The sequence below is a fragment of the Penicillium lagena genome (genome assembly GCF_028827675.1).
Source record: "Penicillium lagena strain IBT 129212 chromosome Unknown utg000002l_segment0_segment0, whole genome shotgun sequence".
In the NCBI taxonomy this organism is placed as follows: Eukaryota; Fungi; Ascomycota; class Eurotiomycetes; order Eurotiales; family Aspergillaceae; genus Penicillium; species Penicillium lagena.
Genome location: NW_026623223.1, coordinates 2,584,598 through 2,600,052, shown reverse-complemented (window position 1 = coordinate 2,600,052; position 15,455 = coordinate 2,584,598). Strand labels below are relative to the sequence as shown.

At 53.7% G+C, this 15,455-nt stretch overlaps 6 protein-coding genes across 6 annotated transcripts; 1 reads left to right on the top strand and 5 right to left on the bottom strand.

Moving 5' to 3' along the window:
- Nucleotides 1–202: 202 nt before the first annotated feature.
- On the top strand, nt 203–2,122 carry N7510_003824 (uncharacterized protein; the record flags this gene model as incomplete). The annotated part of the gene is made up of 3 exons (XM_056975750.1): nt 203–458; nt 517–732; nt 801–2,122. 3 exons carry the CDS (start codon nt 203–205, stop codon nt 2,120–2,122), a joined length of 1,794 nt encoding a protein of 597 aa, XP_056835706.1.
- Nucleotides 2,123–2,514: 392 nt separating this feature from the next.
- N7510_003823 (uncharacterized protein) lies at nt 2,515–3,982 on the bottom strand (the record flags this gene model as incomplete). The annotated part of the gene is made up of 6 exons (XM_056975749.1): nt 2,515–2,758; nt 2,866–3,293; nt 3,364–3,487; nt 3,534–3,702; nt 3,766–3,867; nt 3,928–3,982. The coding sequence occupies 6 exons, from the start codon at nt 3,980–3,982 to the stop codon at nt 2,515–2,517; spliced, it is 1,122 nt and encodes a 373-aa protein (XP_056835705.1).
- Nucleotides 3,983–4,930: 948 nt separating this feature from the next.
- N7510_003822 (uncharacterized protein) lies at nt 4,931–5,925 on the bottom strand (the record flags this gene model as incomplete). Its single annotated transcript, XM_056975748.1, has 2 exons — nt 4,931–5,573; nt 5,642–5,925. 2 exons carry the CDS (start codon nt 5,923–5,925, stop codon nt 4,931–4,933), a joined length of 927 nt encoding a protein of 308 aa, XP_056835704.1.
- Nucleotides 5,926–6,893: 968 nt separating this feature from the next.
- N7510_003821 (uncharacterized protein) lies at nt 6,894–8,491 on the bottom strand (the record flags this gene model as incomplete). Its single annotated transcript, XM_056975747.1, has 3 exons — nt 6,894–8,121; nt 8,193–8,349; nt 8,470–8,491. The coding sequence occupies 3 exons, from the start codon at nt 8,489–8,491 to the stop codon at nt 6,894–6,896; spliced, it is 1,407 nt and encodes a 468-aa protein (XP_056835703.1).
- A 1,284-nt stretch (nt 8,492–9,775) lies between these two features.
- N7510_003820 (uncharacterized protein) lies at nt 9,776–10,872 on the bottom strand (the record flags this gene model as incomplete). The annotated part of the gene is made up of 4 exons (XM_056975746.1): nt 9,776–10,034; nt 10,140–10,303; nt 10,418–10,717; nt 10,837–10,872. 4 exons carry the CDS (start codon nt 10,870–10,872, stop codon nt 9,776–9,778), a joined length of 759 nt encoding a protein of 252 aa, XP_056835702.1.
- Nucleotides 10,873–11,341: 469 nt separating this feature from the next.
- Nucleotides 11,342–15,452, bottom strand: N7510_003819 (HECT domain protein; the record flags this gene model as incomplete). The annotated part of the gene is made up of 3 exons (XM_056975745.1): nt 11,342–11,464; nt 11,520–15,183; nt 15,247–15,452. 3 exons carry the CDS (start codon nt 15,450–15,452, stop codon nt 11,342–11,344), a joined length of 3,993 nt encoding a protein of 1,330 aa, XP_056835701.1.
- Nucleotides 15,453–15,455: the final 3 nt, after the last annotated feature.

The window sequence follows — 15,455 nt, the reverse complement described above, 5'->3', positions numbered from 1 at the left end:
GATGAGATATTGGTGATGCCCTGATTGGTATACTTAGTACCGAAGTAGGGACATATAGGTATTCTACCGAGATCGGGAGAGCTGGATCAATGCGCGCCTGCCGCGCATGTAGAGTTGTCCTTGGTTTGTAGTATATAACGACCTCTCGTTCCTGTTTCCCTTTCTGCTTCTCACCATTTCCTACAATTGATTCCATTCAACCATGCCTCTACTCCGCGACACTGCCCGTCCCAAGGTCCTTGTGCCAGAGAAGCTGTCCCCGGATGGCCTTGCTCTGCTGCGCACCTCACTTGACGTCGACGAGCGTCGCGGCCTCAGTGCCGACGACCTGCTCCAGATCATCCCCGACTACGAGGCCCTCCTCGTCCGATCCGAGACCAAAGTGACAGCCACCGTCTTGCAGGCTGCCCGTCGTCTAAAAGTCGTCGCCCGCGCCGGAGTCGGGGTGGATAATGTCGGTAAGAACAGTCTCCCGCGAAATTTCTAGGGCTTAGCTACTCACTGGCTTGACTCTAGATGTCGAAGCAGCGACAAAGTTGGGAATCGTGGTGGTCAATTCGCCCTCGGGCAATATTGGTGCCGCGGCGGAACACACCATTGCACTGATGATGGCAATGGCCCGCAAAATCCCCGAGGGCTGTGCGACCCTGAAGGATGGCAAATGGGAGCGGAGTAAGTTCGTCGGAGTCGAGGTAAAGGGCAAGACGTTGTCGATTATTGGGCTGGGTAAAGGTGGGTTTCGCATTTAGTTCTTCCCCGCTTGCCTTCCTTTTTGCGGAGAATCTGACATCCGTTCCTAGTTGGTTTGACGGTGGCCCGTCTGGCCAAGAGTCTGGGGATGACGGTTAATGCGATGGACCCATATGCATCCCCGGCAGTTGCTGCCGCGGCATCGGTCACACTGGTTTCGTCACTGCCGGAGTTGCTGGCTTCGGCCGATTTTCTGACGATCCACACGCCTTTGATAGCCTCGACCCGTGGCATGATTGCAGAGGCCGAATTGGCCCAGATGAAGCCTGGTGCGCGGATTCTCAACGTTGCACGAGGAGGAACGATCGATGAAGCTGCATTACTCGCGGCTCTGGAGTCGGGCCACCTAGCCGGCGCAGCTGTCGATGTCTTTACTACAGAGCCACCGGCTGCAGATTCAACTGCAGCGAAACTCATTGCTCATCCGCGTGCAGTGGTCACTCCGCATCTGGGTGCGTCAACGGTAGAAGCCCAGGAGAATGTGTCGGTCGATGTATGTGAGCAGGTCCTCGAGATCTTGAAGGGATCCCTACCTCGCAGCGCCGTCAATGCACCCCTCATTCTGCCTGAGGAGTATCAGAAACTTCAACCATTCGTGCGCCTAGTTGAAAAACTCGGCAGTCTGTACACCCATTATTATGCCTCCGCGCCAGGCGGCTCCATGACCCGCAACACCTTTGACTTGATCTACCAGGGCGAAGTAGCCAGTATCAGTAACACGAAGCCTCTCTTTGCAGCGCTAATCAAGGGCCTCCTGGCTCCTATCAGCAGTTCAGAAGGAATCAACATCAACATCGTCAATGCAGAGTTGGTAGCCAAGGAGCGCGGCGTCTTTGTCTCCGAGCAGCACTCTCGCGACCCGGCGGACCAATCCTCGTCATACTCGTCCCTAGTGACTCTTGTTGCGCGTCCCCCGTCCCGCGCATCGTCACACGCACGCGGCGAGAAGGTAGAAGCGACCCAGCCGCAGCCTCAGCGGATCATCTCGGGAACATGCTCTGGAGGTGAGCCCTTGATCACTCGCCTTGGTCGATTCGAGGCATCGTTCGCACCAGAGGGAACACTCCTCATCTGCGAAAACTATGACTCGCCCGGTAAGATCGGCGTCGTGGGTAGCATTCTAGGCCGAGAGGGCGTCAACATTAACTTCATGACCGTCGCCGCTGTGTCGCCCAAGCTAGCGAGCGGCGAAGCGGATGAGCCCAAGTCCAGCAAGGATAGTGGCACAGCTGAGGTTGCGGTAGTGAAAGATAGACCTGTGTCGACGGAAGCACTGATGATTCTGGGGATTGACCGTGTGGTTGGCCAGCATGTTGCTACGGATTTGGTGAAAGAGGGTGGAGTGCTGAGTGCCCGTGCCGTCAGTCTGTGATGTGGGTCACTGAGTCTTTATGCCTTCACAGAGTGTCTTCAACGTCTTGTTCATATCATTAACTCTGTCTTTCAACCTGGCAGTGTTTACCTCTTTCTCTTATGCTAGAACATGATACATTATGAGCACCCGAAATCATCATGGTAGTTATGAACTGTAAGCTTTAGGGCTAGCTACCAAAGCACATGCCGGCCGACGTATAAGTGTGAACGAAGCATCGAGCTCAATGTATCAAAAAGCAAACCTCAAGAATCGTTATATTCAAGGGTACACCGGATTCCACTCTACAAGAACCGAATAGCTAGCATGCCAATACCTGTACCTCACCAAAAAAAGGCCCAGACATAAATAACTATATAAAAGGACAAGACACAACCTCCTAATACCCAGCCCTAGTTATAAATCTTGGCCTGCAACCCCGGAATAATCTCCAAATCCTTCGGTGCGTATGAGTACTTTCCCTCTCTGGATACAGTAGTCGTAACCTTGCGTCGCTGCTGCTGCGTCTGGCGGACCTTAACCCACTCCTCCGTAGTAAGGTGCTGTCCTAGCTCGGTGAATGCGTTCTGCGTTAGACCCAGACGCTGCAGAAGGGGACTGTTGGGGATTGGGTCGAGTACGACGTGGTTGTTTGGTCTGCATCGGCATCGATGTATTAGAAATAGAAATTGCGTGTTCATAAGGATGATCTTAACAAGAATCCTGAAAAGAGAGAGAGGCGGAGAGAAAGGAAAGCAACTCACCGCGCAAAATACAACACACCCAGTCTATCCAAATGCGCCTGATCCTTCGGCGGCGCATGGACGCGATGAATACTCGATTTAATCAATCCCCCCGTAAGAGCCGTGAGCGCATCGCATGTGTTGATGGTAATCGTGCCGTTCTGCGGACGCACCCACTTCCAGTCGCCGGCTGAGTTGAGGATCTGCAGCGCCGCAACGGGCTGGCGGAAGAGCAGGGTGACTGTCCCTAGATCTGTGTGGCCCGGATTATACAGGCCTCCAACTTTGGAATTGTCGTCTGCACTGCGCGCTTTGTAGTGCATGTATCGCAGGTGATCCTCGCCGGGGACATCGTACTGGTGGTCGCGGACGAGCTGGTCTTCGTCCGGCAGTTCTAGGAGGATGGCGAAAAGGCGGAGGAGTTTTTCGACGACTTCTGTGTGGCATTTCTATTTTATATCAGTAAAACGAAACCCAATATAATGCTAGTAAGTAGAGGTGGGAAGGAGAGAGATTTACTCTGCTGAAAGATTCAACCTCCTCGATATGATCCTGCACCACTGCAGGCTGTGGACGAACGTGCTGTCCGTCAAATTTGGGGATATTGAACACCTGCACATTATCCCTGATTCCATTTCCAAGCCTTTGCACAAGTCAGCGAATGTATATCTTCGGACGCGTCAACCCACATGCGGTGTCCCGCAGGCCGGTAGCCGTTATACTGGCCACGTTCCAGGTCACTCGAGCTGTGGTACTTGAGTTTCTCCTCGAGGGGCAGGGCATAGAACTCGCGGCCCAGAGCGAACTGGTGGTCGATCTCTTCTTGGCTAATGTTAAAGTTCTTGACGTAGAAGAAGCCTTGTACATAGATGATCAGCAACGTGTACCGTATTCAAAGAATGATAGGGATTCTGTACTCACCCACGTGGCGGACTGCATGCTCCAGCTGCTTCACCAGCTCTTGCTTGCCACCGGGTTGCTCATACAAGCTGAGATCAAGGGTAATCAGTTCAGCCCAGTCAACTAATAGGGGCTAATTAGCAAGCTGAAACAAAACACGATATAAGCCAGAAAGATACTCACGATCCTCCTTCGTCTCGGGGACATGGTCATATCGATCAATAATCTTAGCAGGCATGCTCGTTGATGAGAAAAGTCTTATGTTTTACTGTGTAACTCCAGCAGTACCGGTAAATAGATAGGAGGGGCGGACAAGAGAACCGATTACGAAGTATATATAGCCAATACTGGACCGACCCCAGACAATGCACAAAAACAAGCATATCCCGAAAACCATATCCCGACGGGAAGAACCCCGCTCTGTATATACTGCAAATGGATTATCAATCGCTTAGCACGCAATAAGGTTACGGAATTAGAGCGTTGCGATGGCGCCCTCGTGGTGACTGATGTTACCGGGGTGTGGGCACGTCATCTGCCGTCAACATGTCGCGGTTGCGGAGGGGCTGTCTGGATGCATGTAAGTGGTGGATATACGTCATTGTTTATTCGCCGGCGTCTCCTGGGCCGGGGCTTTATATTTGCGTGTTTCTGCTTACGGGCAGATTGGGTTGTGAAGGAGTATATACTTCACTCAGTATACCCTCCGATAAAGCTTGGCTCCAAGTGTCTAGAAGGCCGAGAATAAGTGAGCCCCACTGGGTCTTCACGTATCTTGCAGTTTTTGATGAGCATGCTAATGACTACCCAGGTCTATGGTGGGCCGCTGTTGGCATTGCGGCGTTTTCTCAACGCATCTATTCTAGATCTTCAGATCAACCACCACCATGACAAGAGCTAAGACAAAATATTTGTTCTATCGCTCTAAGCACACTCCTGGAGTGCTCTCGAATATATACACAGCACCCACATTTCCTAGCGACGCATGGACAGAACAGGTATATTCCAAGGACGCCAATGCAAAACAAGAAAAGGAAAAAAGCAACACCCCCAGAAGTTGCGTAATGAGCGATGCACGGGAATAAAAACCAGTATCCTGAAAACATCAAAGGAAAGAAAGAGAGAGAGAGAGAAGGAAAGCCTAGGCTAGGCCAGGTCAACCTTGAACCCTTGGGGGACAGACATCTCATTTTTCATAATACACCTCAGAATCCAACTCAACGGGCATTCTGTGCTGCGGCTTAAATGCACCGTGATACTCGGTCATAAGAGAAGGCGAACTGGCCGCCAGTTCTGCCTGCCGACGCTGAGCCGGCTCCAAATCCGCCGGCTGCCACTTATCTTTCGCAACAGCACCGCGGCGCTTGCGCGTCATGCAGAACCACACCAGACCCGCGATCACGGCGACAGCGGCAACGGCAACGCCTACACCAATGCCGGCCTTTGCGCCGGTGGAAAGACCGCTTGAGGAGGAATTCGGGTGTTCGTTCGCGGCATTGAACCCCGTCGCAAATGCACCTTCGGAGCTGGAGGACTTGGGCGCTGCCTTGGGTTTGGCCTGTGTTTCCTGGGCTAGGCCTGAGCTGGATGATGTGCTGGTCGCGGACGTCGTGGATGGTGAAGACCGGAACCGAATCGATACGCCGTACGCATTTATCATCCCGCTGGTGTCCATAGTGCTGGTGCCGCTGAACCATGATCCGCCTTGGTCGAAATATGTGTACTCATATATGGTTGCGCCGGCCGTGGGCTGCCAGTAGCATTGTTCGGAGGTATACCATGCCGTCCCGGATTCCGATCCGGGGATGGCGGTGCGGGCTGTATAAGACCTGTTCTGATAGTTAGCAACAATGTCTTTTTAACTATCAGGCAGGATGTGCGAGCAAATGGTACGTACGAAGGACAGCACGTCGCGAACGTCTCTGGGTCATCCCCACTACCTACGCTGCTGTAGGCAATGGAATACCCTGACGGACAGACACCAGGCGAATAATAGCTGTATGGCGACCAGCTGGAAGGGAGGCAGGCCCCCGTGCTCTGCGGTCCGGGCCCAAGGTTCATCCATAACCCATCACATATGCCAGTGGTGCACCCGCTGCTGGCGAGATAGGTGTCGGAGATACATGTGCTAGGCGGGACGAAGGTAGTGGTCAGTGGCAATGCCGCCGTGATTCTCGACATGATGACGGTAAAAACTGAAGTCGCGGTGTCCGACGACGCGACTCGCAATCGCTTTCAGTCTCTATACGCCGTCGGAGGTGAAGAAAGTTGGGGTACTTCACAGGAGAGCATTCTACGAGGCTGAAAGACTAGTTTCTATTCCAATTCCTTCGGCTTGGCTTGGCTTTTTTCCCTTCTCCGTGGGCAGGGCCGCCCCGGCGATCGTTATATCCTGACGGCTAGTATTGGCCACCGTGGAGAGCTGTTGGTGGCCCACCGCCCCCGATATTCCTGAAGCTGGTTAGTCGATCGTCAGGGCTCCGCTCGGATGGTTTGTTTTGGGATATGCGCCCCCTGTATGACTAGTTAGACCCTGATCTATTTTAATATTCCCTCATTAGAAATCTCCTGCAGACAACAGTAACCTCCCCGGCACCGAGCTAAGTAGAAAATGGGCCACACAACCTGTTTCATGTCGACGTGGCTATGGACGAGGCATCGCTAACCGCCGCAAAGAGATGGGGGCCAAAAAGTATTAGGCACTATTCAGTGTTGGTGCAGCCCACAGATCCTTGGTGTCGGCTTATTCCTACGTATGGGTGGATCTTACAATCAGTTGGTAGAAAATCGCAAGTGATAGAGAGACCCTAGGACGTGTAGGGTTCGGCACGTGGCACTTGGTATATAAAGCATCGTATTCCTTCAGAGTGGAATTCCATTTGGACCGGTGGTCTGCCCAGTTATGTAGTGATAAATTTTTTTCGTCGGGACCACTACCGAGCATAAGACTAACGCACGTCACTCATGTAAATATAGATTGTGGTATGGTGTCTACTCGCTTAGGGTAGAATAGGATGGACGATATCACTACCTAGTGGGCAGGAATAGACAAACCCAGGGAAATGCATTGGATATGCTAAACACAGAGAGCTATGTACTACCTAGGTATGTAGGAGGGTATCGTAGATCATCACATCCATCAACACAAATCAAAACATGGAACTCCGCTTCCTCTGCAGCGTCGCGCGCTCGGGCTCATCCCGATTCTTAAGGAATCCAAAAAAGCTGCTCTTCTTCGGTTGCACTGGCGCATTCGGCCTGGTTCCAGGCGGGAGCGCACCGCTACTGGTAGGTTGCGGGTAGAAGCTGACCGAGGACTGCGGCCGTGGCTGCGGGAGGTGTGTCGTCGAGTACGACCCCGGCTGTTGAGAGGCGTGGAGGTAGGGGTTGTTGGCGAAGGAGGTGGGCCCGGGGGCGCCCTGCTGCCATTGTGGACGGGGTGGATATGCGGGACGTTGTGAGGAGGAGTAGGAGGGATTGGGAGAATGAATGTTCGTAGAGGACTGGGAATATGACATGGAGTATGGTCGGGAGGGGCCGCCGCCAGGCCGGGGGGGTAGGCCCGGTCTTGTGGACTGGGCTCGCGCTTCCTGCTCTTCCCTGCCGTATAGCTGCTGGAGACGTTTTGTCTCTTGCTCAATCGCAGCTTCTTTGCGGCGCCGCTCCTTCTCTTCTTTCGCGAGAAGTTCCTTGGTCCGTCTCTCCTCTTCTCTGGCGATCTCTTCCTGACGCCGTCGCGGTTGAGGGGACGGCGCTGTTGCTTTCGCCGGGATATTCAGACGAGGCGGCGACGGTTTGCTGCCATTTGCGGCCGACGGTGCCGAGCCATGAGGTCTTGTGCTGGACTGCCCCGTCCCGAGGGTAGCGATATGGAAAGCCTCCTTCGCGGGCCCAAAGAAGATATCTCGAATAGCAATCGCAGCCAAGAGCAACACAACCTCTAGCCCCTTGAAGTCCTCCATCTCGACGCGGTAAAGATTCGGTTCATAGAGTGTGAGCTCGCGCAGGCCCTGGAAGAGCGCGACAGTAATATCAGGCTCGCGGCTCCTCGTCCGCGCATCTGGAACCGTCGCAGACTTGCCATGCAGCAGACACGATAAGTCCTTGGACAGCTTGCCATCTTTGCGCCAGCTGAAGCGCAGCTTCGGAGTGATCTCTTCGGCAGCGGGATCGCTTTGCGTCTGGTCGAGCGTCGACCCCGATGGGACGCGGAACGTGCGCTGTGGCATTTCAAACTCCCATCGTGCAGGCGTGTTCCAGCTCTTGGCCTTGTGCCGCACCAGGATCTGTTGGTCCGGGTTGTACAGCTGGATCGTGAACTGTGTGGGGAGGATGGGTTCGGGGGTGGCGCGGTGCCGCCGTTCGCGCGGATCGTCTCTGCTGAGAGACTGGGCTGGTTCCATTCGGGGACCACAGCGACTTCACCGTAGACGATGTCTTTCACGTACGGATCGTACAGGCCGACGCCGTAGCGATTGTGGGAAGTTGGGGCGGCGGGGTCGAGGTAGCGCAGGGCGTAGGCGGGGTCGGGGTCATTGCCATGTTGCTGGTAGTAGACGGTGCAGTTTTGCGATTTCTGGGGGTTATTGTTCTTGATGAAGAAGGCTTACGGTCGGGTCGGGTCAGTTCAGCGCAGGAATGGCATGGAATGTGAGTCGCGGCAAATGACGTCGTTTGGCCGACAGGACAGGAACAGGGACAGGAACAGAAAAGAACGATACTTACTGGGGAGATTCTCGTCAATCATCTTGCGCGCTGGAACAAAGCCAGGGGCGCGCGTCTACAAAGTGAAATGGCGGGTCGGAGAGAAAGAAAGAAAGAAAGAGTGAAGGTTAGTCGTCAAGGGACGAGTTATGGGCCTGGTCGGCGCCTAAAAATAGGTTCGTGGGTACGTAGCCGGCAGAGGCATCAACTTTCCGGGGGAACTGCGCCTTCGGAGAATAATAGTCAGCCACAGAAAATGATAATGAGGGGGGAACTATTGAGGCTAGCCTGATGTTGTGAAATACCCTGCCACCATCCTCCACTTGCTTTAAGCCTTGCTCGTATCACCCTGGTAGGCGGCAGTCTTGGTTATGGTGTCACTATGGCACGTCAGCTCCCCATGATAAGTGCGAGGGACATACCTCGTGCAAATATTGTTTAGGTAGTTAATAAAAGACCTGGGGAATATTATCAGTGTAAAGCATGAGAACCAGGGAGCCAAAAATCGGGAAAGAACGTCATATTTCTGGAATCAACCAAGTCGACTAGACGGGCGTGCCCTAACTGTTTGGACCTTGTTAGCAGGACTTGCTGGGGAGAGGACTTACCCCTGTGTATGTGAGTATGTAGTTTCGTCGGACAAGAACCCTAACACTCCGTTAGCATACTCTGCATCACCGATCAAAAGGAAGGGAATAGGCAGTGCAATTCTGCCCACACGGTCTATAAAAGTCAATAGTCGAGTTGTTGCTGAATCTTCACTCTCCCTTTGTCCTCGTCCCGGACTGGACTGACTTGGGAGACTGGACTCTGACTGACTTGATCCGTGAGGACCGAGGGAGTTTATATATTCCCCAGGGTTAGACACCTCGCCCTCGTCCTTGCAGGCAACCGCCGCCATCCTCAATGACATCCCTGTTCGAATCTGTGACAGTCTGTCTCGGCACCGGGCATGTATGAATACTCATTGTGAGCAGGGGGTCTGTCAAAGAAAGTTGGGGGTAGCGGACAATGAAACCCGGACTTGGAGAACCTCATGAATCCTTGCCTCGTGTTGAGGCAGTTAAGTCTTTGTTGATGATATTGTCGATTTGAAACGTAGTTCGCCGGAGGATATACAAAGCACTGAGAATCCTGGAAAGCAAAGCAAGGAGAAGAAACATTTAGAGGCAGGTTAGGTGAGCTCTTTATTTCATTTAGTTATAGATCTATTTCAAGCACTAATAAGTTTATCTCTTTCGACTCTATTCTATCGCAGGCAGCATATCAAAAGATAGCACAAGAAAGGAAAGACAATGCCAATATACCCGTTGCTTTGAGCGCAAGCTCACACCCGAACCCCCTCAACCATCTTACCCGCCGGCACCTTAGCTGTTTCGCGGTCCGCCGTGCTAAGCTGGAGACCCTGGTCATCCCAGCCCTGCGTACCGATCTTGTACAGGGTACGCTGCTGGTCGCGGCTGGGGGTCGATCCGTTCTTGCCACGGCGGTGCCGCGACTCGTCGGTTTCTACGAGCGAGGCATTGTCGCCGTCCAGCTCGTAGCCCTCCAGATCGTCCTTGTGGTGTTCTTCCGAGAAGCGGAAGCTGCGGAATTCGGTGTTGGACCAGCCGGTTCCTGGATGGCACATGGATTAGTTCTCATCCTTTGTCTCTGTGTCTTCCATTTCTGTTATGTGAAGACGAAAGAACATACCCTGGTACAGGCTGCTATCCTCCCAGTCCTCGGTGAAATAGTGCAGAAATCCACCATGCGTCACAACAACAATCTCCTTCTCAGGTCTCGCCTTCAGCCAGCGACGCGCAGCACGCGCGCGCTCCTTGATAGCCTGGTTCGTTGGCGCATAGCGGCCAGCCTGATTCATCAATCAGCATCATGCGCAGATTACGCCCAACATATCCCCCAGAAGAAATCTCCATCCTACCTTATTATTCCAGCCATCATGCACCAAATCCAAATCCACAGGAACCCCCGCGGAAGCGAATTCCTGGCGCAGAGCCTCGCGCTCACTGCCCGTATCGCACGGCACATCGGAAGTCTCCTGGACGTCCGGCAGCGCGATCAGTTTCATGTCCGGGTGCGCTTCGAACACGGGCTGGAAGCTTTCGAGCGCGGTATAGATTGTGCGTCGGAGGGGCGACGCGGTCACCAGATCGACTGTGGCGTGGTGCGGGAAGTTCTCGCGCAACTTCTGGCATTGTTCGTGGCCGAGGTCTGTGAGGAGGGGGTCTGGGATGACATGGTTGGCTGTGCAGAGGTTGTGGACGCCCTTTCAGGATTGTTAGTATGGTTTCGAGATGTGTAGCGGGTGGTTTGAAAGGCGGGTTGATGTCCGGATTCTGGCTGGGTTTTGATGACGAGCGGAGTTGTATGCGCTGGCCGACGTACCTGGGCATGGCGAACGCAATGGATGATGGGAGGCATATTTGCAAATGAGCGACCTGGGCGAGGCAAGAATAGTAGTCGTTACTGCGAATAGGTTGATCAGCAGAGAGAAAAGAGAGAGAGAAACAGACGATGACTCTTATCGGTGGGGCTGCGGGAGGGAACGTGGGATGAAGAAGGCAAAACGTACAGGAGTTCGGGTTTCAGGGCCGTGAGCACAGAGAATGGAAACAAAGGAAGGAAAGAAAGAAGGAAGAAAGAAAGACACAGAGAGGCAGGGAAGAATGTTGTCTCGCCACAGCCAGTGAATAAGCTCGTGGGAGGCCAAATCCGCCTTGGATTTTGCCAGACAAAAGAAGCCCCACGTGGCAATGTATCCGAGTTGGCGCTGCATGGGGAAGGTGGGCCGAGAAGGGGTCGGGATAAACTCTGATTGTTGGGGTTATCATTATTATTATGGCACAAGAAAAATAAGCATATGTATAGATCCGCTAGGTCAAGCCCTCTCTCACGCAACCCCGAATCCCCGTGCATTCTCCAATGCCTTGTCCAGCTTCTCCGCCAGTGCCTCGCGCGACGAATACTCCGGCAGCAACAACCGTCCGAAACAGGTCAGACTGGTGGGAAGACGCTGGAAACTTCGGTCAGTCATCGGAATCAATTTCCAGAAGGAGAGAGATACTTACCAGGTCACCCACACCGTTCTTCTGGATCACGAACATGATGCTTGAGATCCCGTTGACGGGGACGCGATCACTGGCAGTCACGAATTCTAGGAGTTGCGCCTTCTTGTCGGCCGGATACTGCGACACCACGCTCCAGAAATCCCGGATGACCCGGTGCTTCGGCCCAAACCCGCCCTCGTACCGGGAATGGTTCTCCAATGCCTGGATGTCAATTTCTTGAATGCCTTCCACCACGGTCTTCAGCGCCTCCGGGGTGAAGATGGAAAGGGCGGATCGGTCCAGACAGGTGTTGAATCCACGGGCAAAAGCCTCGAACTGCGGCCGGATGGACTTATCCGTGAGCCAGAAGACGTAGTCCTTGACGAATTGGTGCCGATTACGGTTCGTCACCAGGGCTGCCTCGTCGCTGGGAGGAATGGGGAATTGAATGGGCTGAGATTCCATAACGGATTTCGCCGTGTCGCCCGACACAGGTTGACCGGGGGTGCGATCGGCTGCCTCGGCGGCCATGGAAGAGGGTGGGCTCACTATGGCCTGGTCAAAGTAATGCGGTACGTCAGACCAGGCAGTGGAGTCACCCATAGAGTTCTGTTCCGGGATTCCGCTCGGCAGCGGCCACATGGCATCGCGGCCCGTTTTCTGCATGTCGACAGTCTCGACGCGGCCAAAAGATTCAAAGCTGAATTCATAGGTCCTCATAAAGATGTCGCCAACATCGCCATCCTTCCACGACATCATGGTCTCAAGTCCCTGGACAAGCTCTGGCCATCCGTCTCGGATATGGCTGAGGTGCTTTACCTTGAGCCCCAGCAGTTTGCGATAGAAGGCAATCGGAAAGTTGACAGGCAGAGTAAGTCCGTTGTACACTGCGATTGACATCAGAAGGCCAAGCAGTTCAAATTTATACAGCGGTTCCAAGGAGCAAGGTCGGAACCAGGAGATACGGTGCCGTGTGTCCAGTGTAAGCATGCCGTAACTGGGGTCCAGCGCTTCCGCCATGAGCACCCGGAAGAATTCTTGCTGAACACCGCCATGATCCAAACCCTCTTCTCCTTCGTCCATTCCCATTTGCACCTTCAGTGGTCGCATCAGTTCTCGCTTTTCCCGTCGCCACAACTGGTTTAAGGCATCACCCAAGACGTTATCTCGTCGAACAACGAGGACCAGGTAGGTCGACATCGACGTCTTCATGCGCGCCAAAATGCCCATGTCATCATTGAGGTGCATGGTACTACTGAACGCTGTCTGAGTGACGTGCCTGGTCGTAGTCATAGAAGACTCGTAGTACTTTGACATGGCGGAGTAGTTCAAGGCACGAAAGTAAATGACGAGAGACGATGGCGGGAAGAGAAAAGGATAGGAAAGCAGATGCATAGTTCGGTTGTTTGCCAGCCGGCTCGCCCATGCCACAGGCATCTCCAGAGGGTCCAGCCGCTCTGCAAGAAGGGGGGTATGGAAGTCTTCCGGTTCCAAGCCCAGCCGGCGTCGTTCTTTATACATCGAGGCCAGGATTTGTATGGCACCGCCCGCAGCGCTGCTCCGAAGCATCTCCGGATTGCCATCCCACTCTCGCAGGAAGAGGGTACGAAGCCATTCGATGATAAGAGAAATGGGTCCGAACACCTGGAGTACGTCCGGGTCCGTAAGTGTGCGATGGTCGCTGAGATGCTCCACCACGCGGTCGAGTACGCTCGCTTTTCGTTGTTTTGGTACGTCGGAATTGTATATTTGTCGCGACTTGGAAATTTCGTGGTATGTCAGGCGGGCTACCAGTGCACGAACGAGTCGGTTGACAAGGCGAAGACCTAGCTCGTGTTCGAGTTTGTCGGTCACCTCGACAGCGCGCTGGACGTGTTCAGGGGGAAGATTGTGCATGTCCGCAGGTGAAGCCACATTCCCAGCAGCACGCATTCGAAGTACCCCACGCCATGTATCTGCATCAAGCTCGGGCACAGAGCTGACTAGAGCGAACAAGGTAACGGTGGCAACGTGGGCGGCGTCGGCATCTGACAAATGTTCTTCATCCACTGATTCGGAGGGTCGTCGCACAACAACCGGGGGAGCGGCAGATGAAACCAGGGTTGAACTGCGAGATGAACGGCGTGAAGGCCGGCCGGAAGATGTCAATTCTTCAGGAGGAACAAACAATCTGTCCAGCGCACTCCATAGACTATGCAGAGCAATGTCCCAGGGACAAACAGCAAATAGTCGTCGTAGTGAAACCTGCAGTCGCGAGAGATCAAGACGAGAGGCCATCGTCTTTTGCTTTGAAGCATTCGATTCAAGCATCTCCCTTTCAAAGGATCGCACAATTTGCCTGGCGCTGCCGAACACATAGAAGACGCTCTGTGCAACAAATGGGAAGACCTGGCGTTGGCGAGATGTCGCGAATTGCCAGTCGGGGTTATCGAAATTCCCGGTGGATTCTATGCGACTGAGCTCCTCTTTCCAATTCTCCGCGTCTTCTTCGGTCTCCGCCATCATCTGGCCAAGCCCACCAATGATCTCAGCGGACAGATGGGTAACTGTCTGGGCTAGTGGGCCTTGGTCATATGGCTGGCTGTGAGAGGCTCGTTTGGCTTTCCGGTCACTTGGAGATTGAATATCAGAAGGAAGAGGAGCAGGCAACATTGGAGCAGGTTCCGGGCTGGCTCCCATAGCAGCCTGATTCAACACCTTTTCACCGTCCCACGACACTCGCCGATTATTCTTCCTGGTTTTCTTGGTGGATGGTGTATCGGCATCTCCGATTCGTCCACGGTGTTTTTGTGACCGATGTTTCAATGCAGGCGGAGAGGACATGCTAACTAAGTCATTGGAAGCGTTCACAGACACCTTTTTATTCTTATAGTCTGGCCGCTTTCTCTCGCCCAGGCCTGGCCGCGGACTCTGACGCCAAGGATCAATCTCCGAGACCGATAGTCTTTTGACCTGCTGGTTGGGAAATCGGACCTCGACCGCAGAAGCCTGACTCCCTGTGGTCCGTGAAGATGGTGTACGTGGATTCGCGCTTGAATGTCCACTATAAAAGGTGGGTAGATCATGAGACTTCGCAGTTCCAGTGGCTTCTTGGTTCTGTATTCGCTCGCGATTTGTAGTTTCAGGAGGAGTAGGAGGCGGTTTTGTTTTGAGTTGATAGGTATCGGATACTCGACGAAGAGGAAGCCATTCCACCATGCGCAATGAAAGGGTGTCGAAGAGGTTTTGTGTAAAAGATTTTGGATCTTTCAATGGTTGTTCGGCGGTGTAGTCAAGTTCTTGTAACTGCAAGTTATCAACGGTCTGTGGTGCATCATCGTTCGCTGCTTCGGGAGTATCTGTCCTGCCACCGGACACCAAGTGCTCCGTGGAGTTTTCGTCCACCGCACTGCCGTCCCCTGGGGACGGATGTCTGGCGGCGGCGGCCTCGGCGTTAAAAGCACGACTCCGTTGCAACGAAATGCGATGATAGTTCAGCAATTCAATCTCCGTTGGCGACCGAGGGGCATTGCAGCAAAGTCCGCTCTCTGCATCGTCTTGACTTGCGAGGTAACAGGCCAAGGTCCGCGCGCTGAGTTCGGTATACCGACGATACGGGCCTTCGCTGACTCGGCGGCGATAACTGGCGCATGTAGGAGTGCGACATCCTGGATCCCGACAACCGTGAAGGAGCTGCTGTTTGTATCTGTCCAGCCAGAAGAAATTAGTTCGTGATAATCTACGGGGCCAGGACTCGACAGTCACTCACTTGCGAACCAGCACATTGAACCTTCTCCGTCGCTCATCGCGATACCACGGCAACACGCATGAGGAATCCGATAATTCAATAGTATTCTGTGCGACCACCTCGGGCGCATTTGGCGGGAGTTTGCACCGATGGAACTGAGGGCGCTCGTTGCCAGCAGACCGCGCCTCGTCCGGGGAATCGATCGACGCTCCGCGGAGCCTAGTCATGTT